Consider the following 25,336-nt stretch of genomic DNA (forward strand, 5'->3'; position numbering starts at 1 on the left):
TTGGTCTGTTTTCTAGCAAAGCCTTTTCAATCACCTCCTTTGATCTAGCAGCGAGTGTGGGAGGGGGAGCGAAACCAACCTGCCTCATGCCTCCAGCCCTATTTGTAGGCGCTGTGTTGGAAGAGCGTTTTCTCTATCAGCATATTTTTTGGACTCAGAGTGTACACATCTGTCTTTATACCCAGCCGCCTTTCTGGACCCAAACAAGTTCTCTGTGAGTTTCCCCAACCGAGCTCAGTGGGATCTCTGTCAGCTGCAAGATTTATGTCATCTTGTTCAGTCCTGAGAACTGCTCCTTCAGCTTTTCACATCTGGATTTAATTGGAAAGACATTAAGTGCCGTGGAAAAGCATATTTCAGGGCCGTTCTTTATAGACACCCCTATTAAAGGAGCTGACGGCTGCAGGTTCAAGTGGGACGAGCAAAGACAACATCTCCAAAGTCGAAAGCACGAAATAATGAAAGCCGCTGGGAATGAGAGGGTCCTGTTCGAGGCTCACATTTACTCAGTTACTTTGGGAGAGAAATGTGGCGAGATGCCTGCCAACCGTGGCACGCGGGATCAGCACACGGATAACCGGGCCTCTCGGCATTTTCCTGGCACTATGCCTGCCGTGCCTGCTCGCCACAGCCTTGCGTGCCGGCGTCTGGATGTGTGATACACAAACATTTTAGAGGAGCAAGAGGGTGGTTGGTAACTGCAGATGCCGTCACCTTCTTGCGTCATCATCCCTTTGAGGGGTGGTGACAAAGAGTCCCCGGGCCACCACACCCTGTGGTATCTCGAGAGAGAACAATAGCAGCAGCCAGTGAGCTTGGAGCCGAGACAGCACACACGCAGGGATGGTTTTAACCATGTCCCCCACTCCAGCACCTTCTCCTGGTTGAGCATGCGCTGGTAGGTCTTAAATGCACACATCCAAGATCAAGAGCAGAGGTCCCTGTGATGGGCAGCACTGTGCAGACGGTCCACATTGTCAGATGTGGGCTTGTGTTCAAAAAGATACTGAAAGACAAACAACAGTTTTCTTCAGAGAAATACAGATATCTTTCTTTATCTGTATTATAACTGCAAGCCCTAAACTTTCTAGCCCAGGAGCAGTTTAAATCCTCTGACGTCCTAGCCCCCAAATGTCTCATTCACCGAGGGTAAAATGGGTACTTAGTTTCCTCTCTCTGGACTCTCCTCATCTGTGGACTTGGTCAAGCAGAGGTCCTTAACCTCTTTTGAGCAATGGCCCCTCTGGGCATTCTGGTGAAACCTGTAGACCTCTTTGTGGAAGAATATTTCTAAACTACATAAGTAATAATAAAGTAAAAATACACAAGATTTCAAAAATTATACTGAAATATAATTTCATATTTCAATATATGAACATTTTGAATGTTCATATATTGAACATTTTGATCAAATGTTTTAAGAGCATTTGTGTTATGTGAGAGTAAATATTTCAGAATAAATTTGTGCTGTAGTAATAAATGGATTTATTAGCACGTGGACTAACAAGATCTAGCAATTGGTCTAACAACTATACTTCTGCTGTAATTCCAATATTTTTAATATTTTGCCTAAAGAAGTGCTAAGTTTCCATTAGATGCTAATACACACCCAGAACATGTGATGTCCTCCCTATCTAAAGTCACAGAGTCCCTAAATGCATGGGCCCCAGTTAAACCCCGGTGAGGATGAGGATGCCATCTTCTAACCAGCACCTGTGCACTGTGGTTCTGTTTCTCAATCAGCCCCTTGCCTTCAGGAGCCTTGGCCTCTTCTTTGGCCCTTGTCCCGCACTGAGTGACTTGGAAGGTGTTTTGGCCTCCCTGCAGCCCCAGAGGGAAGGTGGTGCCTCCTTCAGTGTTTGTGGAAGGTGCCAGCAGATCAGGTCAGAGCCGAGACCTGGCAGCAGTGGGCATGAGGGGGCACGAGGGAAAGGCCTCTCCACACCCCAACCAGTCAGCCCTTCTGGGCCCAACAAGAGTGAAGGCCTCTGTCCGGAGAAAGCAGTGTAACGAGGGGTGTCATGGTGTAAGATCTGCAGAGACATCAGGTCAGTCAGGAGAAGATGCTTTGTCCATTCCAATGGCCTCCCAGCTGGTCTCCCTGCCACTGCCACCCTCCAGCTGTGGGCAGTTGGGTCCTTTGAAAACACAGAAGTGGGCATGCCACTGCCCCCATTACAGTTTGAAATGACACAATGGCCCTTATAAGCTGGATATTTGCTTATAAGCTTGAATTTGGGAAGAACAGAAAATTTTGATTTCTACTGTAGATTTATATGATTAAGAGGCAGCTTTAATTGCCACGATTTTTTCTCCGTTTTTGGAAGTATAAGAACCGTCAGGACAACAGAACTTATTTCCGGAATTACAGAAGAAAACATTATTTTGATTTAATCACCATACTTATTTAATGAGTATATTCTATGCAATTTTTTCTCAGATTGTCTTTAACTTTGTTTTTAAATGACCTTTAAAATAAACTGTTAAAACGTCAAAAAAAAATTCCCTTCAAATTCAAATGTTGAAGGCTCATCCCCAGTACCTCAGAATGTGACAGTGTTTAGGGAGAGGGGCTTTAAGGGAGGCAATTAGATTAAAATGGACCATTAGGTTGGGCAGACTGACTGGTGTCCCTATAAGAAGAGGAGATTAGGACACAGAGAGACACACCAGGGATGCACATGCTCAGAAAAAAGACCATTGGAGGACACAGCGAGAAAGCGGCTATCTGCTGGGGAGCGAGGCCTCGGGAGAAACCAGCCCTGCTGCCACCTTCATCTCGGACTTCAGCCTCCAGAGCCGTGCGAAGATAACCCTCTGTGGCGTGAGCCACCTGGTCTGTGGTACTTTGTTGTCACTGCAGGCCCTGCAGGACCTGCCCAGCCTAACTCTTCAGCTTCCTGGGAAGACAGGCCCCATGTCCTCTCGCTGCTCCAGGAACAGCTGTGCCTCCGTGTGGGACACAGACATAAAGGCACGCTACCTCTCATTCTGGTGCCTCTGCCATTCTGGGCCCGATGTTGGATGCCTCTCTCCCACATCTCCTCATCCTCTGCAAATGCTTGGGCTGCATGGCTCCCCCGAAGACTTCCCTGTCCCCGCCAGGCTGCAGGCCCCCTTGCGCACTACCCCTCTGCCCCCCCCGCCGCCGATGGCTGGCTGCACAAGTGTCACTGACGCGTGTTTCTGTGCCCCCCGCTCACACGGGGGAGGGTTGTCTTTCCTTCATCTTTGTGTTCCCAGAGCCTGGCACAGCACTTGGCACAGGCCTTGGGACCCGGCATGCCAATAAGGATCAGCTAAACAAGTTCACGTAGCATCTTCCAGCCAGATGTCGTCATGCTGAAGATATTCTGGATTCAAGGCCAGGGCAGGCCATTTACCAGCTCTGTGACCTTAGAGGAGTCCCAGGACCTCTCTGAGAAGCACGTTCATCTGCAAGCAGTGGGCTCAGGTCCAGGGCAATGATCCTCCACCCTTTGAAGACCTGTGCTTTCTTTTAGCAAATGTTTAAAAAATATATATGTGGAATTTTCCCCAAAATGATTTTTCCCAAAATGATTCTTGATCCATGAGTTCCTGTAAACTAAGATGATGTTGCCAAACTTTACTCTCTCTAGTTTAGAACTCACTGATGCTGGAGCTAGGAGGGAGAGGACTGTTTCAGAGTTTTGCCCAGGGTCCTCCCCAGGAGAGTCCCATCACTTCCCACCGGTGCTAGTCCAATGTTAAGTCAGACTAGAACTGTGTTGGGAATGGGCCTCTGATCTGGCATCACGTCAGGTTCTTGGAGGGACGGTGGTGAGCCAGCGGATCCTTTGGTCAGTATTGCTCCCTTCTGGAAATGAGGGATGGAAGAAACTATACTCACCCTCTCTCGTTTAACTATGCCAACCTGTGGCAGGTAATAAGGCCAAAACCTGCCAAGCACATAACTTTTTTTTTAAATAAAAAGGTGCAAAAATGTTTTATATAGCCTGTTCTTATAAACACAGGGAGACCCACTCTAGCCTCAGGTGCTCCAACAGGTTCAGCTTGAGGCAGCTGCATCAATGTCCCATCAGCAGGGCCTGCCAACCCTATAGGTGGGTCAGGTGACTGTCCCCCAAGGTAGTAGGCAACTTGGGACAATGGAGCTCTAGACCCAAGGACTCCTGAGAAGGAATCAGGGTGCTGGACTTGCTGATACTTGTTCTTCAGTAAGTCAGAAAAGATGCTTCCATATTATTTTAAGCAAATCCCTTACCTTGAACACTACTTATTTTACCAAAATATAGAAGAGGGACAGAGCTAGAACAGGCCAAGGAATCCAGATTTCTCACATCTACTTCCCATAGCAAAAAATTATCCCATGCTCAGTGTTCACACAAAAACAGACTAAGGGGAGAGTGAAGGAACATGTCCATGTCCTTAGTTCTCAAACTCAAGTCAAACTCGTGTGTTGTGGCAGAAATTCAGCGGCACTGCACACACGTGGTAAGCTCCTACTCTGCTGGGTACAGGGTATAAAAACCTGAGTAAGAAGATATGGCCTATAGTTTTGAAGAGCTTCTAGTCTGCCACAGTAGATAGACAAGTAGATCATTTTAGTATGGTGTAGGAAGTGGTAGGTGTCTGCAGAGAAGAGACATGTGGGCTTAGTAAAAGGCTATAGGCCAGATTCCCAGAGGAGAGATGTCTCAGTTGGGTTTGGAAGAAATGCCAGTGAGGTCAAGACCGGTGAGGAGGCCATTTGGATGCAAGCAGAGATATTAGAAGGAGAAGATCACAGAGGTAAGGAAGAACATGATGCATGTAGGGCAACTATGAGCAAGTTGAAGCTACAGGAAAAATGAAATAAGAGGAAGAAGGGGACTAGCAGAAGCTAAAACTTGGAGAGGCGCACCATCGTGAAGTCACTGGGAGTCACGCTGCCATACCCAACTCTTCCACTGACAACAAGGAGCCACAAGAGGTTCAGATTAGAGCGACTGGACTGGATAAGACCGGGTATTTGCTAAAATAATATTGGAAAAATGAAGTTTTTACTGATTTTTATGATGGTCATAACATGACCATGAATGTTGCTTTTTGTTAAAGGGAAGATTTTAACACCATAAATGAATTCTTTAAATACATCCCTCTAAATCCTGAAACTGGTATTCACTGGAAAGTCCTCTGAGATGCCCAAGGATTTTAGAGAGGGAATTGAATTTTTAGTATTCATTTTGATGCAGAGAAGTTGGAAGGTGTCAGCTGAAAGCCCCACCACTAGATGCCCTAAGTGCAGTGTTGAAGCTCATGGGACTATAATAGCATGTCTTGAGAGGGAAGACCAGTTAGGCTCACGTTTCCCAGAGGATGGTGAGATAGACCCTCTCACTTCATTTCCACATGGGGATGAAGTGTCATCCAGCCACCCAGAAGTAGGAGGAAAAAGAAAAACCATGCTAACTTCCGGTAAATATGGCTTCCCCACACGTGGAGGTGGGTGGCAGAGCTATTCTTTGAGGAAGCCCACCTCCCCTGCCAGGGGCAGCTCCTGTGCTTATCTCCCCTTCCAGGCCCTGGTGACTCAGCCAGCCTTCCTGTTCTCTTTCAGGCAGCCGTTAGCCGAAACTTGTTACAACTTTTTCAGAAAGCAATTTGACAATATAGAAAATTTTTAATTTATCTTGTAGATGTATTTGCGTATTTGCACAAATTAAATGTACAAGAATATCCTCAGGAACCTTATTTTTAAGAGCTAGAAGCAGTCTAATTGCCTATTAGTAAGAAACTAATTAAATAGATTATGGCACAACTGTGCAGGAGAATATGATGCCTCTATTAAAAAGAAGAAAATAGGGCCAGTTTGGGTGACATGAAAAGATGTCCGAGGTGTCTTATTATTATATTCAGAAGAAGCAGCTTAGGGATTCCATTTGAGGAAAAGACAAAAAGTCCATGAATGTATATATAAGAATATAACAAATAAAATACCTGGACAAACACAGACAAAACATTAATAGCAGTTATTTCTGGAGTGTGGGATTGGAGTTGATTGAAGGGTGAGACAGTACAAGGAACTTGTCTTAACATTTAAGTATTTTTCAAACTTTTATGATAAGAATGATTCATTTTAAAATTAAAAATGCTACTTTTTTTTCCAAAAGCACTGTTCTAATTTTATTTTGTTTTTAATTTTTATTTTACTTTATTTTATTTTCAAATAGTTATAGATTCACAGGAAGTTACAAGAGTAGTACAGAGTGCTTGTGTGTACTTTGTCCTGCAGCAGTCCTATTTTATTTATCTATGGCACAATATCCAAGCCAAGAGGATGCTATCAGTACCATGTGTGTATGATAGAGCAATGCCAGTTTCCACACGTATAGACTCACATAACCACCACTGAGATCAGATGGAGAACTTGTCCATCTTTACCGAGATTACCTTCATGCTATTCCTGTACAGTCTAGTCTCACCTTCTTCCCACTCCTCCTCCCATGCCATCACTAACCCTTGGCAACCACCAATGTCTTCTCCATCTCTATACTTCTGTCATTTTGAGAATGTTACATAAATACAATCATATAGTAAGTGACCTTCACTCAGCCTGATGCCCTTAAGATCCATCCAAATTGTGTGGACCAATAGTTCGTTCTTGTTTATTGTACAGTCATATTGAGTTATCCCATGGTGTGGAGGCACCAGTTTATTTAATAGCCCATCTATTGTGGGGTATTTGGGTAGTTTCCAATTGTTGACTATTACAGATGAAACTGTTATGAACATTTGTGTACAGGTTTTGGTGTGGACATAAATTTTCATTTCTCTGAGATAAATGCCCAAGAGTGTGATAGGAGCATTGTATGGTAAGTTTATGTTTCATTTTTATGAAATTGTCAAACTATTTTCCAGAGTAGCTGATCCATATTTACATTCCCATCAAAAATGTGTATGATATCCAGTTTCTCTGAATCCTCTCCAGCATTTGGTATAGTCACTACTGTTTAATTTAGCTGTTTTATTAAGCTTGTGGTCTTAATAGCTAGTGATGTGGAGCATCTTTTCACACGATTAATTGCCATCTGTAAACCCTCTTTGGTGAACCATCTCTTCAAGTCCTTTGCCCATCTTCCAATTGGATTGTTTGGTTTTTACTGTTGAGTTTGAAAATCCTTTATATATTCTAGATACTAGTCCTTTAGTAGCCACACAGGGGCTGCTCTTGCTTTACCTGAAACCAAATGGAGACAGAAAGAATAAGGTTCTAGATTTTCATAATGTTCTATAGTCCTGCTTATTCACCTATAACTTCTGGCTTCCTTCTCAGTTGATAAGGAAGTCAGGTTTATCCTTGGGGAAGATTTTGGTTCCCTTTTTATTCTTGAGATTGGGATTCACTAGAAACCCTCCACCCTATCATTTGTCTTTCAGGAATCCAACCTCTCTTCCACTCAAGTGCCTTCTGAGAGGTGAAGGGTACGAGGATTTCCTCCTGTGAAGGCTTCTTGTATAAAGACACAATGAGAATTAACAAAGTTGGTGCCCCATGCCCACTGTTGGCATGTGGTCCCTGTGTCCTCTGGAAATATCTACACAGAGAGGCCATCTTCGGGAAGGGAGAAAAATCCAGGCATTTCTTGGCAATATTAGAGGATAGACGACCAGTCTTAACATCTCCAGGTTCACTCTGTTCACGTGGCACCCCATATCCCCTGACTACAAACTGAGAATTAACTCTATGTTAGAGCTCTTGCTACAGCTACCAGAACAGATAAGACCAAATTCTACCCTACTCTGGAGACTTACAACTTAACGTGAGAAGGGTGATGTGTAGATGCCTCAGCAAGTGAGTGCAGTAACATGATACCACCACACCTGCTTCCTCTTCTCCCCGAGGCACCGCCAGATTTAGTATCCAGTGTGGAGATGGGTGTAGTCATGGAGTTAGGTGTCATAATGTCACCAGGTTCTGGTCAATGCAGTATGAGTGCTTTCATCTTCTTTCATGAAATCCTCCTACATACTGCCTTCCGTTTTATTTTCCCATCCACTGGTTGGAAGGAGAGGACCATAATGCTAGCCTAGAAGAGGGCAGAGTCACAAGATGGAAGGGGCCTGGGACCCTTCCTAGGATCCACAGCCCAGGAACACCCAATTGATCTTTTCATGAGTGTTGAGATTCTGGGGGTATTTGTTCAACAGTTAGCTTATCTTGACTAATACACAGAACACAGAAATCACAAGTCACTGCTCTCTTCCAAAGACGTCATAGAGGAGGTGCCTGATTTCCCTGGGGGCTCATCCCACACTGGATCTCAGATACCATAAGTACTACTAAACTTTTATAGATCAGGTATTGCGTTGTTGCTTTTTATGCTTGTCTTCATTCATTAATTTTTCTCTTTTGAAATACCCTTTTATCTTTACTTGGCTAACAATACTAGCTACACAAAGCATGAGAGTTGCATGCTATCAAATTCCAAATGGCTTATTGCTTTTAGCACCCTCCCCCCCACTTTCAGCAAATTCTTCTAGCCTTTTGATAACTTAATTTATATCCTTTCCACATATTCATCCAAAAGGCAGCTTTTAAATTCTGGCATGGTCACCCACTCTTCCTCCTGGGCTTTGATGCTACCAGATGCTAGAGCAAAAACATTCACAATATGCCTACAATCTATTTCAATATATAATTCTATCCAACTGAATGTCAGGCATTTCTAAAGAATGCTGTTGGCTGATATAATGTCCCTTGCCCAAGTTAAGGTTTTGATTTGAAATTGCGTATTGGAATGCCTTGTGTTACATTTTGCCCCCAATTTATAAATCTATCACAGATTCTCTCTCCAATCTATCTTGCCTCCTTAAAAGATTAACCGTTAAGAGTAGAGTTTAATGTGATATCTTTAGAAAGCAAATGAAGAAAAATATTTTGCTTTTGAAAGGGAATGTACCCTCAGGCAAGAGAAAAAAATTCTCTGCCTCTTAATACACGTTGGGAACTGCCAGTTGTCATGCTTACAGCTTAAGATGGATTAGGATTCCATCACTGATCATCACATAAATTCTTATACTTATAACCTTACATCTTCATCTGCAGCCAAGCAATTAGAAAAAAAAAATCTTGTGTTTGGATATATTAGAATGTGTGGAGCTGTTAGAGTACCAGCAGTTTCTTGAAACAACTTAGGAGAATTTTTTACTTAAGTATTTGGCAGACCTAAAGCAGATCCCCAGAAGTATACTAAATTTCTTCTCATTTGCTGGTGGAGGTAGACAAAGAGGACCATTTGTGATCATTATTATTTAACACAAAGTCAGTCTCTTTCTTTGATTATATTGTCTAAATGAAGGTGTTTTTAGGAAATCAAGATACTAGTTTTCCTTTGAGATGATTATTTAACCATAAACTTTAAAAATTGCTTTTACTGGAGTTTCTAAAAATTACCAAACCAAGTGTGATATTAGCAGCAATATGCTTTTCTTTCAGTGATAGTAAGAAAAAGAAGATATAGTTTACTTGAACTTTATAGTGACTTTACATTTCTCTTAGTTTGAAAAAGGAAGAAACACTTTCTAGAAAAAAATTAGAGTTAATTCCAATAAAGTTCCTTCCAAAATTGCAATGATTGGTGTACAATAAGTTTACAACACATGAGAACACTCACTTTGGAGACCTCTCGTTATACTTCACTTTCTCCATTTAAAAGACTAACATTTAGCACCTACTCATTCCACCTGAATAATCAGTCTTTAAACATTTAATGAATGGTAACTTCTAGGTTTCAATAAATAGGGGAAATGATCTACTCCCTAATTTCCATAGGGAACTTCTGAGAATTAATAAAAATATATATAGGGCATGTAGGTATTCTTGAACATGGCCATTGTCTTTAATTATTTATTCATTCATTCTTTCAAGTCATTAATAAATATTTATTGAACGTATACTGATTTAGGAGCAGTAAGCACTGAAAAGGAGGCAGCGTGAGGAGCTGCGAGAACACCCGGCTAGGATGGGGAGGTGCAGCTCATCTAGGTCCTATGGTCACGATGAGTGACAATTGAGTAGAGAACCAGATGGAGTGAGGGAGAGAGCCCATGTGAATAACTGGGAAGACAATCCCAGGTCTAGGGAAAACATATGAAAATCCTTGAGACAGGAATGAACTCGGGGTGTTCTACAAAGAGGAGATATGCTGGCATGGCTGGAGCTCCATGGGTATGGGCAGCATGGTAAGGAAAATGTAGCTGGGTTAGGGTCACCTAAGGGTTTGGATCAAATCAGAAATTGGTGTTTTGTCCTGAGAGCAACCAGAAACTCCTGGAGGGTTTTGAACAGGATCTTGACCTGTTCTCATCTACGTTTCCCACCTGTCACTCAGGGTATATTTGAAGAAATGGCCTTATGTGAGCACAGATACAGGGAAATACGGTTAGGATGCGATGGCGTGAGTCTTGCAGAGAGATGACAGTGACCTAGGCTGGAATGGCAGGAGAGCAGGTAGCAAGACATATTTGGATTCTGGATGCATTTCAAAGAGGAACCAATAGAACTTGATAACGGGTCAGATGTGGGAGGTGAGTGAGGTTGATTCCTAATGTTTTTTGTAAGAGCCACTGGTTGAATGAGGGTTACATGTCCTGGGAGAGGAGTGGTTTGGAAGATGGTTATCTTGAATTCGGGTCTTGGCAGATTTTAAATGCCTTTTATACACCTAAGGGGAGAAATCCACCGGGCAGTTGTATTTGAGAACTCTATGGCAGAAGGCCAGACTGAAGATAGGAATTGGGGGCCATCAATGTTTATAAGGGATTTGAGTCATAGGCCTCAATGAAATCATCTAGGGAGAGAATAATGGTAGAGAAGATAAGAGGCCCAGAGATGGACTTAAAAGTCCCGGCAAGGCAAAAGCCAGCAGTTGAGGAAACTAAGAAGAGGTTCCCAGTGACCTAAGAGGAAGAGCAAGAGGGCTAGAAGTCCCCCCAAAACCTAATCTATTAATGTTAGAAAAAAATATGAGGTTGCTGGTTAACATACATTCATGTATAGGTTCTGATGAGCCCAGTGAGTATGGGGCCCCAGCCTATCTGGGTCCCAGCTTTTACAGTGACCCTGGATTAGTCTAGCTTCAGATCTTGGCCTCACCTAAATGGTCCCCATGTTGAGGTCAGTCCTCCCTGCTGAATCCAGCCAGGAGTCACCACTCACCGTCCCACCTAGGCAAGTCCTCAGCCTCTGTTGCTGGCTTGATATCCCCTCCCTCTCTACTGCTCCCCCACCACCCCACACGGGGGGTTGGAAGAGGCAGTGATCTAGCTGGGGTGTTCAGTTCCACTGTGGGGCCAAGATCTGAAGGCTTCTCAGTCATGAGAAGAGGTGGCCACAGAGGCTGGTCAGCCTGAATCCCCGAGGTGAGAAAGAGCTTGTCCAGGTCAAGGAACAGAAAGGAGGTGAGCACAGAGCATTTGGGGTGAAGAGGAGAGGGTACCTAGGTCCCTAAGGGTGGTGGGAGGTCTTTGCAGGTTTTCAGTGATGAGTGACTTGCCTTAGAGCACAGCTTGCTTGGAGTGGGGTGAGGGGCTCCTTCTGTCCTGCCTGATGTGGCCAACAGAGAACCAGTGCCCCAAGAAAGCACCCAATGTAGTTGGCCCCCTTTCTTCCTGCAGCCCAACCTCCCCTCCCCCGGTTGTCTCAGTCAGGCCCTGGTCTCACCTTCTTGGGCCCAACACCAGCTGGTCTCAGGAGAGAGCAGGGCATCAGCCCTTCACAGCTCCATGCGACTTTCAGTCCCCTGCTCAAGGAATGGTGGCTTCAAACACCAGGGTCTCTTCTCAGTCTGTAGTCAGAAGTCAGACACCGTCTCCTGTGGTTAAAATCAAGGTGTTGGCAGCATTGTGTTCCTTTCTGGAGGCTCTGGAAGAGAATCCATCTCTTGGACTTGTCTAGCTTCTGTCAGCTCCTTTCATTCCTTGCTCCACGGCCTTATATAACTCGCCCTTCCAAGCCTATCAGGTCACATCCATCTGAGCCTTCTTGCACGGTCTCATGTCCCTCTCTGGCCGGCACTGGCTGAGGAACCCTGAGGTTAAAGAGGACTTTGGTAAGATGGGTCACTCCTGGCAATGTAGGCTCATTGCCCCCTCCCCGGGTCCCGGTGGGGGAGTAGGTCCTGGGCAGCTTTGCCATTATTCTGCATTCCACAAGACTCCCAGATCTTAAAAGATGAATCAAATACAATGTGTGAACTGTTGGGATGTAGATTCAAAAACCAACTTTAAAAGACATCTTTGAGACTATCAGGAAAAGTTTTACATAACTTGGGTATTTAGATGATAGAAAGGATTTGTTCTTAATTTTGTTAGGTGTGATCATGGCATGTGTCTTTTCTGATACCTAATTTGGAGTCCTCTGGGAAAACATGAAGATACATGAAACCAGATTGGCAAAATACTGATCATTCTTAACCCGAGTGGTAGGTGTGTGGGGGTTCAGTATATTATCCTTTATACTTTTGTGAATGTTTGGAAGAGTAAGGCTAAGGAGGCCACCAAATGCCAGGATGGCCACCAAATGCCCCAAGAAAAGAAATCGAGCTTCTGCCTGCCTCACCCATTAAGGGAACCAGCAAGGCCTACAACCCACGTGCCATTACCACCTTGGACTCTATTTCGGTACAACTATAATTCAAAATTAAACAGAACTTTATAGGTTATATCGTTTAACCATCACTCCCTATTGTTCCCAAATGCCCCCTATAGCCATGCAATGCAAGAGCACATGAAATGCAGTAAAAATTATGAAATAACAAAAAACAAGAAAATAACAAAAAATAAAGAATTTTTTAAAATTATGGAATAACTGTATGTCTTTTTCAATTACATACTCAAACCTAGTTGGAATTTCTGTGTAGACAGAGCAGTGTGTGCCCATGTTCAGGGGCAATGCTTCTCCTTCTCTTTGGAGGAGAATATCAAAGAACCATCAAGTACCAAAGGAACCTTTGGGGCAGGGCAGAATTCAGGCATCATTGCTCTCCAGAACCAGGCTCTCCTTGGGTGGAAGAGACTCCCCTCTGGTCCTTTATTTCAGGATGTGCCACCTTGAAGGTCTCAGGCAAAGCCCCCATTATGGGTCTTCCCGGGGAAGGTTTCCCAGGCACTTTCTTCGTAGACCTCACACTGGCCCAGGGAAGGGGAAGCATTAGTTACAGACCCCAAAGAGGACAGAAGCCAAAACCCAAGTGATTAACATTTCAAAAAGTCACTAGCTATCATCTATAATCCTTGCAGGTAGACTGTGGGACAGGAGAACCTTCTCTCACACGGATGATAGAGACCACCCAGCTCTGCTTTCCTGGGACTGTTTGTCCTACAGCATATGGCTACAGGTGGAGAGGCCATGGGTGGGGGTGGGATGGGGTGTGTAAAAGGAGGAGAGAGAGGCTTATAGGAGAGAAGCTTTAGAGAATGTCCTGAAGTGAGAAAAAGCAAGCAGGAGCAAGATGCCGACTCAGAGAACAGAGAGAAAACAGAAAGCAGAAATGTGTCTGTGAGTATTTGTCTGTCTTAGGGAGCTTCAGATGGAAACCAACAAACAATCAACCAAGGAATATTCCTTGAAGATGTTCTATGAACATACTGTGCTGATCTCCAACAGGAAAATGGCTTGGCTGGCCAAGGGCTGACCAACTATTTGAGACAGGACACAAACACATTGAAGATAGCCCACAGTTCAGGGAGGCAGATGGCAAGGGCCGTCAGAAGTTCATAGGTGGGAGACAGGCTGGAAATCAGGGAAGTCCACCCTGGGAAGATGAAAGACTTCAGGAGCAAAGGTGTGGAGGTAAGAAAACTCAGATGTTTTCAGCAGACAAGAGGTAGACCCATCAGACCAGGGCAGGAGATCCATGTGGGTGGGGCTTCTGCAATGTTGGTGTGTCTCCAGGCCAGCTGGCTGGGGAGCTCTTGATAACGCTGCCAGGTGTTCCTCAGGCTGGTGACTGATTTGTTGATCTGGGCGTCACACTCTGGGAAACACGCGAGTAATGAAATTGCAATAAATGCAATTGTAGAGTAGAATGGGGCCAGCTGATGGATGTCAGGCCAAGGATACAGAGTGTTTTTTGGTGGCTGGAATTCTTAATGGCTTTTGATTAAGGAGTGGGTATAACATTAGAGTTCTCTTAGGAAGAGAGATGGGTAAGCAATCTACTAGAAAAAGTAATAGAAATATATAAGAAATGGGGGCATAAGTGAACATGGAGATAGATATTGGTCTCAACAGAGAAAGGTATGGTATGCCTGGGTAGCTCAGTCGGTTAAGCATCAGCCTTCAGCGCAGGTCATGATCCTGGGGTCCTGGGATCAAGTCCCACGTTGGGCTCTCTGCTCCGTGGGGAGCCTGCTTCTCTCTGTACCCTGCTGCTCCCCCTGCTTGTGCTCTCTTTCTTTCTCTCTCTCTCTCTCTGACAAATAAAGAAAAATCTTTTAAAAATTTTTAAAAAACCCACAAAAACAGAAAGTTGTGTAATAAAAGCTCTCATTTATAGTCCAGGAATTAAGCCCAAGAAGCTCAGAGAGGTATAGTAACTTGCATAGACACACAGTTGGCCTACAGTAGGGCTGGCATTTTAGTCTAGGCCTGAGAGACTGCAAGCGCCATGCTCCCCACCCTTCCTTGTCAAGATGAGAGGAAGAGTAGATGAGTTTCTCTTGCTGCTTTGACCAATGACTAGACTTAGTGGGTTAACCACACAAACGCATTATCTTAGAGTTGTATAGATTAGAAGTCAGACAGGGCTCTCCCTAGCCTAAAATCAAGGCATCAGCAGTTTTTTGGTTTGGTTTTGGTTTTGGTTTGAGGGGAGAAGTGGTCTTTTTGCTTTTTTGCCTTTTCCAGCTTCTAAAGACCCCCTACTTTCCTTGGCTTGTGTTCCCCTTCCTCTGTCTTCAAAACTAACAACATCACTCTGACCATTTCTTCCTAGACGTATCATCCTCTCTCACCAAAGCCAGGAAGGATTCTCTGATTTTAAGAACTCATGTGATTAGATTGGACTCATCTGGGTAATCCAGAATAATCTTCCCATCTCAATGTTTATACTTCAGTCTCATGTGCAGAACCACTTTTTCCCATGTGAGGTAACATACGCACATTCTGGGGGTGAGGACATGGACATTTCTTGGTGGAGCGGGGGAGGCATCATACTGCCAAGCACGAGGGACACTGCTGCCACTCACGGACACCCGCCTTTGCACCCAGCAGCATGTTGCGGTAACATACCATTACAGAGGGGACTTTTTGTTGGATAACGCAGGAATTTTGAAAGGAATGATGTCGGTAGAACAAAACCAGCGTGATTAGAGTAGACATGGCATCATGGATACCACAGCTGATGTTCGTCCTAAACACACACGAACATTCCTCAGCTCTGTCAATCCTGCCTTAAGCTTGACTCTGTATCATTGTCAAGGCTGACATGGATGACCCAATGTAAGAGCCTGACCACCCAGTATAGAAGATGCCTAAGTCTGTAGTCCGAGTGCCCAAGTTTGTACCAGTTTCCCTAATTCTAGAGTCAAAATTCCTGTTCTCTGCTTTGGTGGATTGCCTAAAACTTGTGTGTCTTCAGACCACCACCTGCCTTTTTTGTTGTTGTTTTTTGTTTTTTTACAGTAAATAGCCATCATCTAAGCAGGCTGACATCCCTTTGTTCCAACAGTAAGCCATTCATAAAGTACCAATTTTATGGAAATGACACGAACCAATAGGACTGTGTGAGCATAAATGAAAAGTGCAGGCTCTATGAAACCGTTAGAATCAGGGCAGCAAATGGTTTAATTTAAGCTCAGGGTAATCCTTTTTCATTTTATTTTTGAAGTCCTATCATTGATTCATCTGCAATGTGGTAGACTGAGGATCCAATTTAGAATTACAATTTTCTCTCTGGTATCTTTTATTTTAAAGAAAGAGAGACTTGTGTTTTGTTACAGACCTTTCAAAGCCAGAAAATGATAACTTTGGGATGTTAAAATTCACATTCTGGGGGCAATAATCCTTAAGCTTACGGAAGAACCTGCTGGTTTTCAGCCACTGAAAGGATTCAGTAGAGAGCCAGTCTCGAAGACGGTTGGGATGAGAAGTTGGGGGAGTCCTCAGCTGCACATAAAGACATTTGCCGTTTGAAGCCCCATCATTTTCTCATTTAAGAAGACCTATTTAGTGAGCTGCGCATATGACCACTGTGTGCATTTTGAGAGGAATCTAGCCGTTAAAGCTGCTCCCAGGAAGAGCTCCACATGAGCAAGCACTTCGAGGGGAAAAGGCAAAACAAAACAAACCTTGAACACTGACTTAAAAAATGAAGGCCACGTTCAGGCTTGTGTGACTGCCTCGACTTTAATGGAAACAATCTGTTTCTGGGATTCAGAACGTAAAATTGGTGGGAAAAATGTGAAATGAGGAGGAAAAAAAAGGAAATAAAAGAATCCACTAGACACTGCGTTTAAACACCACAAGAAGAACAGTGTGTCATAAAAGGATGAGCTAAAATTCTCATTTTTGCTAACGAGGACCATTGTTGTCTCTCAAAAAATGTTTTAATGCTGTTACATTAAAATGTAACTTGAAGAAGAAAACAGGAAGAACAGGCACTGGTTTCAACACAATTTGCTCATTGCTGATTAATGAGAGGAAAGTTAGAAATTGCAGAAATGGCTGGGAAGTCTCACCTCCATTGTGCGGACATAACAGACACACACACACACACACACACGCACAGGCGCGCGTGCAAGCGTGCAAACCAAGACCAACAAACAGGCATGGAAAGTATCTTCCTGGCATCTTGTTTCTGGCATTGCTATAACTACGCACAAAACAAGTGATCCATGAAATGGTAGCGACATCTGTTCAAGAACCTGTAGGGCTTTCCTCACGAAACAGTTGTAAAATCTGTTGGGGACCAAAATATTTCTACGTATCTATGTAGATGCTTTCTTTTAAGGGAAACACACACACACACACACACACACACACACACACACACACACAAATGGATACAAGTGTTGAGCTTAAAAGACAGGAATAAGAAAAGGAAATATCATCCACTTCTTTAAAATGACTTTTAAAATTTTTCTCCTTTCAAACCAAGCTACATGAATAGCTTTGAATATACCTTTTTTCCTTTTTTCTTTCCTTTTCTTTCTTCCTCCTCCTCTTCTTCTGCCCCTCCCCTCCCCCTCCACCACCAGTCCTCCTCCTCCTGCCCCCCCCTTCTCCTCCTCCTCCTCTTCCTTCTTCTTCTTCTTTTTTGGAATCCCAGAACACATAAATGGTCATAAAGCTAAAGTTCGAGATTCCGCTTGGTAGACTGCAGTAACATACGCATGGATGCTGAGCGAGTTTGTTTTGATTTGGTAAGAAACATTTTCTGACCTTGGAAATGAAATCATTGAGTTGTCTATTTGTCTGTGGCTGGAGTCGCATGGAGGATTCTGGGTACTTACGTTAGTGCATCTTTGAAATTCTCAAATCCACGGTGTGTGGGAGGTTACACAACTTGGATTTAAGCATCATTTCAGAATGTTCTTCATTAAGCACCCAGATTTGCCTCCTTCCCACGATTCCCCAGCATTAGTTCACAGGGATCACACAGCAAACCGTCCAGGCTGAGGGGGTGAACCGAGACAGGAAGGGCCTCTTCTTCTCTATTTACCCTCTCAGTAGCTCTGTACTCAGGCTTTAGATGTCTCTCCAAATGAGAGTTATTTGATTTCGCCCTCACTCCAGTGTCCTTTACTATTATGTAGCATTTTTATAATCTGTTCTTACTTTTTTTTTAAACAACGGGCCTCTAGCAAGTAACAATTTATTCTGTTGGAATAGTTTAAACGTGGAGATTTTGTTGATTTTACCATTTTCTGGACAGATTTGGCTGTGCATAGGAAAATGTTTTTGTGGACTGTTCACTTTCAGCATTTGTTCACAAAGCCATTCCATTATACATTGTTCTTTGGAATGATTGGTAATTGAGTCTTGCTAAATGAAGGGGGCTATTTCGGGCATTGCTGCATTATCGTATTCTGGGAGCTGATTTGCTGTAGAAAGTGAAGCACGCCCATCTCCCAGATGGCATCTTTTCATCTATAAAGTATCCTCTCTGGGAAAGTGGTGGCTGATGAATTGGGGTAGGGTGGGAGCTCCGCAGCTGAGCTCATGGACCAGTGGGAGAGGAAGCAGCGGGGCCAGTGTTCTGTTAGGACCTGTGGGAGGAGGCACCTGGTCGACAGCCCCTGCCCATCTCAGCTTTCCTAAACATAGTTGGCTTATCGCTCTCTATAAGTCACTGCTGAGCCCTCCGTCCTTTCTCTGTCCGTTCACCTTTGCAATCCCAGCACCTCCTATTGCTGCAGGACCCTACAGCCCAGGGGCCCAGGCAAACCCTGAGGCTTGTTTTTCCCTCCTTCGGACAACCCCACGCAGGTGAGGAATGAACCTTCTCAGAACAAGAAGGGGGGGAGGCAAATAAAGTGAGCAAGACTTAGTACCCTCGAGAATGTTAAGAAATGACAGTCAAGTTACCTTGTTGGGGAGTCGTGGGGTAATTCTAAGTGACAAAATAATTCCCATAGCAATATAATTTTAGCCCAAACTACAAGAGTCAGAGAAGCGCTGAAAGAGCTCTCAGAAGTCAGTCTAGGGACCACAAGAAGGCTGGAGACTGGCAGCTCTCTGTGTTCCCCACAAGACAACAAACCCCTTCTCTAGAAAATGGGGATAATTATATGAGCTGACTTCCAGTAACTATTGTGGGGAATAATTAATAGAATGAGTATGGAGGAAGGAATAAGAGTGAGCTGGTAATAATGATATTGGAAAAAGTCATGCTGAAATTGGCTAGGCTTGAAGGAATTGAGGGGATGTGGTCAAGAATGTGCAAATCTGGGTTCAAATCTCTGCTCTGCCATTCGCTACCTGTGTGACCTGGAGTAGGTTACTGAATTCCTCCTGGGGAGGACCCACCTGCGGGGCTGTGGGAACACCTGCTGTCACTCAGGTAAAGGCCCCCGTCTCATGACTATGGCAGAGTGATGTTCATCTAATGGTAGCTATTGCTGTTTACAGAGAAGATAAATCACCTTCATTGTCTTTTTATAAATTAGTAAGAAGTCCTCTCCTATTTATAAGCAATTGTATTCAGGGTTATCAATAAGATGTGGGTTGAATTATCTCATCAGATAAATAAGGGAATGTTATTTGGAAGCCTTTAAGCATACCTTGGGAGGGAAGAAGCCACGCAAGAATTCTGAAAATCTGTTCGTGGCATTGAGTGAAAGAGCACGCCGCCATTCCAGCCTTCAGTACATTCTTTGAGTGATGACAGACATTTTGAAAGTTCATGGGGACCTGCTTGACATGTTGATAAAATCATCCAGGAGGTTTTGCAAGAGCTAAAACACTGAACCTGCTCCCTGAGACCTGGCCTGCGTCTCCTGTGTGCATCTCCTGTTGGATGGAACAGAGCAGGTGTCACTGGCTCCTGGACTTAGTGGAGCAGGACGTTTGGTTCTGGGCATTCAGGCAGCAAGTACCCCAAAAACAACTACGGAAAATGAGCTACAATTAGGCTACGAATGACTTTTGAAAATTGTTTTTAAAGTTGTTTTTGATTGCCATTTTGACCTCGTTGGGAGTAAAACAGGACCGAGAAGCCCTGGCGCTCTTATGTGTCTCATGCAGCAATATCACATGGCCAGTTTAAGTTTGGGGGTACTGAACAGCCCTCCACAATAGTTCGTTTGGGAAGAAATTGATAAAAACTAGCATTCCTGATAATAATTCACATACTACAGGATCAGAAAAAAGAGTGGTCTAATTGTTCAAAATTGTTGAGTATACCAAGACCTGTAAGTTCATTAATACCCTCCCCATAAAGTCAGGCTATCTGGAAAGGTCAGGCATGGACTGGTCTGGAGAGCTTAGCAGTGAGTGGGCCCAGTGCCTCACCCCATACACATATGCGTGAGGCGGGCCTCCAGAGCTCAGGCTCATGTAACAAGCCCTTGGGAGTGTGCACACCCACGGGGCTATTCACAGCAAGGCACCTAGGAAGTCCATGTAGCACCCCAGCATTTCAAGACTGGGAAGGACCTCAGCTGTCACTCAATTGAATGAATCTCAACGAAAGCCAAATCTGGCTGCAGACTTCCTCTGGGGGAAGGGAGTTGTCCAAATCTGGATCTTTTCAGAGTCAGCTTAATTTTTGAAAGCCACCAAAATTACTCAAAGCCAAATCCAGTGACTAGAGTACATGGTCAGGATGGACAAATGAAAAGAAGGTGGGGCCGTAAGATGACAAAACTGGTTTGCTTGAGTGCCCCACAAAGTGGTTCTGAGAAGTTAATTCCAAAAGCACCTAGAGGAACAGTACTGCTGTGGTCACAACCTCTCTGAGGGCAGAGGGAAAGCGCCTGTCAGGTATTTATTTATTATTTGTTTGTTTGTTTGTTTGTTTTCAGCTCAGAGCTTTAAACATGTGCCTGCGTTTTGGCCTAGAAATTCAATTTCTAGGAATTTATCATAAGGAAATTATTGAGATGGTACACAAAAATTTTAACCATCAGAAAGCTGGATGCTGGGGCGCCTGGGTGGCTCAGTGGGTTAAGCCTCTGCCTTTGGCTCAGGTCATGATCCCGGGGTCCTGGGATCGAGTCCCGCATCGGGCTCTCTGCTTCAGCGGGGAGCCTGCTTCCTCCTCTCTCTCTTCTGCCTGCATCTCTCCTACTTGTGATCTCTGTCTGTCAAATAAATAAATAAAATCTTAAAAAAAAAAAGACAAAAGAAAGCTGGATGCGGCTTTAATAACAGCTTCAATATTGGGAGTGTCCAAAATGTCCAACGGTAGGAACTGGCTAAGTAGAAGAGGACATATCAAGTCAACAGTCTGGGCAGTCAGGCAAAATGATGCCATTGACATTGTCTCTATTGACTTGCAAAACTGCTAGTGTTCAATGGAAAGAGCAGGTTATAAAACAGTGTCAAGATATGATCTAGGTGAAAGCATGTGCATATGGGGAAGAGATAGGAAAGCACATGGAAACATTGTAGCAAGTGGTAAATGGGTGGGTGGGATAGTGACTATTTCCACATTTCTTTTTGGCTTATACCTATTATGATTGTCCTGTAATGAAAACTATTTTTATAATACAAAGATAATAAAAGGAAACATCACAGGAGAAAGAGGTTCTACTTTGCTTAAGGAGGAATTATGATGGACCTATATTCGTTTGTGAGAGTTCTCATAATGAAATTCCACAAACCGAGCAGTTTAATCAACAGCAAAGTATCTTTCCACAGTTCTGGAGGTTGGAGGTCGGAACCCAAAGTGTTGATGGTGTTGGTTGCCTCTCAGGGCGGTGAGGGAGACTCTGTTCCAGGCCTCTCCATAGTGTCTGGCAGTTTGCTGGTGATCGTTGATGTCCTTTGGCTTTGGTTGTATCATTGCAATCTCTTGCCTCCATGTGCTATTCTCCCTGTGTGTGTGTGTCCACACCCAGAGTTCCCCTTCTTATACGGACATTGGTCATATTGGATTTGGGCCTACCCTGTTCCAGTAGGACTTCATCTCCCTGAAAACTGCAATGACCCTATTTTCAAATAAGGCCACAATTTGAAGGTATTGGGGGTCAGAACTTCAGTATATAGATTTTTGGAGGGAGGGGTACAATTCAACCAGTAATGGTATCCCAGTGAGAGAGCCACACTTCTACCCAACTGGAAAGAGCGCTTACCTGCCACCTAGGCCTCTGTCAGCCTGCTGTACGGCTTGAGCAGGGCCCCGGACAAGTGGGGTCCAGCACTGACATCCCTGCTTGATTCTCCTGTAAACCTGAAACTCCTCTAAAGGAATTACCTTATTACCTTAAAAATTAAAATCAGAAACTGTATTACGAATAATGACGTTTACAAGGGATCACACACTTAGCTACCCCAAAGGGGCCCTTGGCAGATAAATGTTTGGGAAATGGCAAGGGTTAGTTAACCCTTTCTTAAAGGCAGTTGAGAAGACACAGATGACCAAAGTGTGACCCAGCGGGATATGGAGGATTCAAACAGCCCCAGTGCTCACACCTATCTCAGACTCAACAAAGCCCTTCTAATGGAGCTTTAAAGTGGTGCCGTGTGGGGGAGGGGAAGAAGAACCAAATTCTTATTCGAAGAAATAACAGTTTGGAACGTGCACAAGAGTGTCAACAAGTTATGTAGATCTTATCAGCATCGCATTTTTGGTGCCTCCCAGCTATCCAGCGAGGCTCCGCCAGCCTGTCAACACCCTTCAGCGTCCCACGCATGACGGGCGAATCAACACCTCGGGAGGCTCTGCTGTGGCCAGGCCTGCCTCCCCGGGGCCCCGAGGAGCACACATTTTCTCCCTCCTCGCAGAATACCATCCTGCCACCCCCTCGGTATGCATGAGTGTCTTGGGTCCACTTCTCTGCTCACCTCCCGTGACTTGGTGAAATATAAAATGGAACAAGACCTTCATGCTAACTTTGGGAAGAGTACCTCGGCTGGGGAAATCTGATGGGCTCACCTCGGAAGGGTAGTTTCGGTAATGTGAGGAGAAATTATGCAAAGTCATTGTCAGACTGCAAGAGGCTTAAACTACGTGTTTTTACATTTGCAGATAAAAACTCTGTGACTTAACAAAATCGTGGATGAGGGACAGGGCATGAGACTGTGGGGGTTCCTCTCCCCACCTCCTCCCTCTACAGACGTAAAACCTTCCTGGTATATACATTGCTCCATGATAATATAGACTTTCAGATGTAATTTTGCTAAATGATGCAAAAAAACATTTATTTAGACCAATGAAAATGATAGTCTTAAGTATACATCCCGGCTCTCTTTTACACTCACCTGTTTATTAACGTTGAAGTCAGTGAATGGATCTTCTTGTTTGTGTGTTTGTTTTCATTTCTAGGCAGCTTTAAGTGCCTTGAAACAGTTTTCTGAGCAAGGACTGGATCCAATGGAAGGGGCAATGAATATTGAAAAAGGTTCTCTTGAAAAGTGAGTAACTCTTCTGCTGTATTCTTACATTTCTAATTTTGTAACTGTACAGAAAAATGAGATATCGATGACACGAAGGTTAAAAGAACCCCTCAGGACAATGATTTCTGTATCTTACAAAGTTATTCATAACACAATTAAATGTAAATGAATGAGAAACAGTAGCATATAGGGTCATTTTCCTTTCCCATAAGATGTCCGTGAAAGTTTTAATCTACTAACTGATCATTATTTCTGCATTTTAATGCCTTTGTTGGAAAAATTTGTGTGAGTTTTGCTGACTACAGAGACTTGCACAACTCTTAAAACATCGGTTTGGCTTCATACCTTTGAGCTTTCTTCTATCTAAACCACTTTCCAAGGTTAAGATTTTCACACACACCCCTGCTAAGCCATGGGCACAAGAGAGAGGAAAGAAAAAGCAGCCCAGACGAGGGGTTTCCTCCCCTTGACCGCATTTTGTTTCTCGTAGTGTTGTAGAGACACAAGCACACATTGCCACCCAAGCGTGGCTCCCAAGAGCTGCAGGGCGAGAAGGCAGCTGGAGCGACTATTTCTGAATCCAGCTCATAGCCTTTTTATGATACTGAACATCGGGCCTTACCTGAGAGCCTAAAGTTTAGGTCTTTCTCAGAGGCCCAATTTACACTAGAGAATCAGAAACCAATTGCATTACTTAGTAGAATCCGAACTCTTTCCAAACCATTAATAATTGCAAGTGAGATTTCCAAACACACAGAAGAGGAAATAACATTTTTGAGAATGGAAAAAAAAAAAAAAGATAACCCAGGAAGTAAAAACAAGATATATCGATCCTTCTAGTTAACAACCAACAGCGCTTGGTCGTTGGTCGTTAATATGTAAACGGGGAGAGCGTGAGAAGAACACATTTGGTAAACAGACCTGGCATTTTAAGTTGTCTACAGATTGGCAACCATTTATAAGCTAATTTAATCAAAAACATTTCCACATGATCTCATCAGTAGACTATCTGAACATAAATATTGTTGTTTCACTTTAAAATGTCACTTTTGTGGTGACCTTTGAATCCTGTGTGCCATCTGCTAATAAACATGTCTGAAGACGTGCAACCCTGGGCCTTCAGCTCTTGTTAATGTATTAATCTTCCAGACAAGCCCAGCATCTGGGAGAGAAAGCGGACAATAACCAGACACACCCGGGCTCCATCGCTCAGGACTGCAAGAAATCAAAGTCGGTCATCTAGCAGCTCCCAGGACCGCGGCTGCCACCACATCCTTATAAACCTGTCAGCACGCATGAGGGTGTCTGTGTTCAAGGAAATGAATGACTAATACCATTATTTGAGTCTTATGTGAAGACAACACTATTCTAACACAAGCGATAATATGCATAGTATTGTTTACTCAACGGGGGGAAAATAAAACTTTGAGCATCTCCCTTGGAACCTGAGATCAGATCATAACTCATTTGCCCAGAGGCAGCAGAAATCTGATCCTGCTACTGGAGCTTAAAATAACAATTAATGAGAAGTGTTAGAAACAGAGGTAAAAATTTTAAAGGATTAATAGGGAAATTGAGTTTGGTTCTGTTGTTAGGATTGTTTTTTGTCGTGGCGCTTGTGTTCAGTTCTATTCTCTCTATCTCTCTTGTTTTTAAATAATGCTTGATGATTCAGAGATTAACCCATGACGTGCTGTGGAATGTGATGGTCGTTGTCTTCATATAGAGTCACACGGTTCCTCTTTTTCTGCCGATATTTGTAATCTTCATCCTGTATCCATAGGAATAACTTTTAAGGCGCACACCTCAGAGATGTATACAAGCAAACGAGGTTGGAATCAGGTCCGATATTTTATTTAAAATATGAAATAATGTTAGGAACAACTAGTTTCAGTATACTCGAGGAATTCAACAAAAACAACCAGTTGTGGGTCTGGAGCTCCATCAGTCCTATAGCCACTGAGGAGGCGTCTGGCCTCCACAAACCATTTCTCTGGGTTCCACGTTCTGCCGTGGAAATCGCACCCACCCTCATCCGTGTGTCGTAGCCACCCACTGTTTTGCATCGAGCGCGTTCTTAACCGCCTCTGGACTTGGGACAGTGAGTGGGATCAAACTAAATCATGTACGTGGCGGGGAAGGGACAGCCTGTCGGAGGAGCCGTCACCGTCTTGCCAGCTTGTAGCCAGCCACGCTCTGGACCAGCATGTTGGAATCCGGCGTGTAGCGAATGCAGTAAACATTTGGTCGGTTTCTGTGTGAAGTGTTGTCATTGTTGTTCTTTCGTTCCCTGGCTCTCCTCTCTTAACT

General features: G+C 43.9%; 1 protein-coding gene across 2 annotated transcripts in view; it reads left to right on the forward strand.

Annotated features, from left to right (window-relative positions):
- Positions 1-25,281, forward strand: part of LOC111156774 (staufen double-stranded RNA binding protein 2) — a 318,514-nt gene extending 293,233 nt beyond the window's left edge. For both annotated transcript variants that reach the window (XM_022517840.1, XM_022517841.1), the window contains 2 exons: positions 22,956-23,044; positions 24,176-25,281. In XM_022517840.1, coding sequence (XP_022373548.1) covers positions 22,956-23,044; positions 24,176-24,269 — 183 coding nt within the window. In that variant the 3' untranslated portion in view covers positions 24,270-25,281. The remainder of the gene's footprint in view (positions 1-22,955; positions 23,045-24,175) is intronic.
- The last annotated feature ends 55 nt before the right edge of the window (positions 25,282-25,336 follow it).

This window comes from Enhydra lutris, unplaced genomic scaffold (genome assembly GCF_002288905.1).
Source record: "Enhydra lutris kenyoni isolate GAN:26980312 unplaced genomic scaffold, ASM228890v2 scaffoldscaffold49, whole genome shotgun sequence".
NCBI classification, from domain to species: domain Eukaryota; kingdom Metazoa; phylum Chordata; class Mammalia; order Carnivora; family Mustelidae; genus Enhydra; species Enhydra lutris.